At 44.3% G+C, this 2609-nt stretch overlaps 1 protein-coding gene across 1 annotated transcript; it reads right to left on the bottom strand.

Moving 5' to 3' along the window:
* Nucleotides 1-450: 450 nt before the first annotated feature.
* Nucleotides 451-873, bottom strand: LOC142530634 (uncharacterized). Its single transcript, XM_075636458.1, has one exon. It carries the CDS (start codon nt 871-873, stop codon nt 451-453), a length of 423 nt encoding a protein of 140 aa, XP_075492573.1.
* Between the last annotated feature and the right edge of the window lie 1736 nt (nt 874-2609).

The following is a 2609-nucleotide window of genomic DNA, read 5'->3' as shown; positions in this document are numbered from 1 at the left end:
AAAACCGGCTTCTCGGGAAAAATCGAGCTCGACTCGTAAAATAATTTGAACTCCAACATTTTTAGGAAAATTATATCATTTTTAATCATATTAAGAAGCCTTTTTATTGATTAAATAAAAATACATATTCTCGTCTTGGTCGTCCCCGGTCTCCTTTCCCTTGCCAATTATCGAATATTCGGGTAAAATCCTTAATTTCATGAAATCATGTCATATTACCATTTAATCATAAAATAAATTTCATGCTAGCATTTAAAAGCAATTAAATGAAACAATTAAGTAATTAAAATAATTTTGCATGCATACGGTTTACGTGAACTGATTTTTCAGAACGTTACAATTAAGCTTCTCGATGGCTCTGAAAAGACCCTCTCACTTTAGGTCCAAATTTCTTCTCTGCTCTTTTTGTACCTTCCTCAGGACCAAGTCACCCACTTCTTCCGTTCCTAATCATGGTAACCTCCTACACACTCTTTTTCCCTCCTCTTTCATTACCCTTTCATAACATCGACGTGCGAATTTTTGTCCCCGCACAAGACTCCCACTCCTTTTTCCCACGGGAAACTTAAGCTTCAAATGATAGGTGGAAGCTAGAGCCCTAAAATTCTTTAGGCCTGGCCGTCCCAAGATTCCATTATACGATGATGAAATATCTACCACCATGAAGGTTATCATCTTGGTTACCCGCCGAGGATCACTCCACACAGATAAGAGAAGAACAATTTGACCCAATGGCTGAATGGCATGTCCCACGAACCCATACAAAGGGATAGAGACCGGCTCAAACTCAAACCCTTCAGCTCTCATCTGATCCAACGTTCTCTTGAATAAAATATTCACGGAGCTTCCTTCATCAATAAAGATCATCGCCATATCGTAATTGGTAATGGTGACCGTCACGACCAAGACATCATTATGTTGAGCCACAACGCCTCGAAGATCTTGTTACCCAAAGCTGATGACGAGGTCTTGTGATAAGTATGTACCCTTGGATATCTCAAAACTCTCCAAGCTTCATCCGTGTGCTTTCCGAACTCACCAGGAGTCTCCATCCGTAGCACCTCCCGAGATCATATGAATTATTTTTCTCATAAAAGGGTTGTCCTCGTTCATTTTCCTCCTCGGATCAGCATGCTCTCGAGGGACATCTTGACCCCGCCACTCCCTTCTCAGCTCTCCTACCCTATGGTTTATCCAGGGAGGGCCCTGACCTCGCTTAGGTGATGGGCGAGACCTCAGGGGGCTACCGGATGAGGACCCTTCCCGTCTATCAACCGGAGGCAATCTAGCATCACTCTCAACCCTCTGTGATTTCTCCCACCTCCCTTCTGATTCCCTCAGCTCCATCACCTTGTCTTGATTCCTATGCAGAGGAATATGTGATGAGAATTGCCTCTACCTCTGACTTTATCCTCTTCTCTTTCACCCGCGCCTCTCTTCCTACCTCCCCTCTTCGCTCCCTAAACCCTACTCCCCCCGGGTCGCTTCTCCATTCTCATGTAGTTGGGTATTTTCTAGATTCACGTACATTTTTGCCCGAGCTAAGAGATCATCATAGCTCAATGGAGGTTTCTTGACCAGCGATTTTGAAGAATTCGCCTCCTCTCAATCCTTGGGTAAAGGCACTTATCATGATGTCGGGGGTAGCCGCTGGTATCTCCAGCGCTGCATTGTTAAAACGTTGGATAAATTCTCGCAAAATTTCAGTTTCTTGTTCCTTCATCACGAACAAGCTTAAATAATTTTTCTAATACCTCTTGCTGCTAGCAAATCGATGCAAGAAAACAGTGGAAAAATCCTCGAAAGATCGTATGGAGTTGGGCTGCAGCGTATTAAACTACTGCTGGGCTGATCTCACCAACATGCCCAGAAATACCCTGCACTTAACACCATCTGAATACTGATGTAACAAAGTTGCATTCTCAAATCTTCCCAAGTGTTCTTCTTTGTCTGTACGCCCATCATACTCTCCCACGCTTGACTGTCGAAAACTTGGAGGAAGCTCTTCCTCCAAAATAGCGGGGGAAAAAGAACTCTCTTTCTTGAGCGCTAGAGCTTTAGTTTCCCAATTTTTGCCTCAATATTCTTATCTCCCTACACATCTCCTATATTTCCGGATTCTCCCCACTTTGGAGGGACCGCGTCTTTTCGACCCTGCTCTGATGGCCCTCCTCATTCTCCTCTCGTTCCTGGCGATTGGCCTGTTCTTCGGCAAACATAGATTCTTGGTTCCTGTTCATGGCCTTGTGTACTGTCTTGTTAATGAATTGGTCCAATTGTTCTAGGCCGATCAAGTTCCCCACATTCTCATCATGACGATGTTGTTTGGCCCTCGTCTCAGGACGAGGTTGTTCGTCTCTTGTCTCAGGACAAGTTTGTTCACGTCCCGACTCCTCAAGAAGAGGCTGTTAGGGTCTCATCTGAGGACGTGACGACACTGAATTAGTTCTTCTGCTTCCTCTCCGGCCTACCATCTCTATGTCTCAACTCAAGACTTCCCACAGACGGTGTCAAGTGATACTTACTAAAAATTTAGTGTTCGGTTCTAGCAGATGATAGCAGTCCGAATGCAGACCTCAAATTTATCCTAGGCCTGAAATCACGAAGAA

This window comes from Primulina tabacum, chromosome 17 (genome assembly GCF_025594145.1).
Source record: "Primulina tabacum isolate GXHZ01 chromosome 17, ASM2559414v2, whole genome shotgun sequence".
Taxonomy (NCBI): Eukaryota; Viridiplantae; Streptophyta; class Magnoliopsida; order Lamiales; family Gesneriaceae; genus Primulina; species Primulina tabacum.
This window is presented reverse-complemented; position numbering and strand designations above follow the sequence as displayed.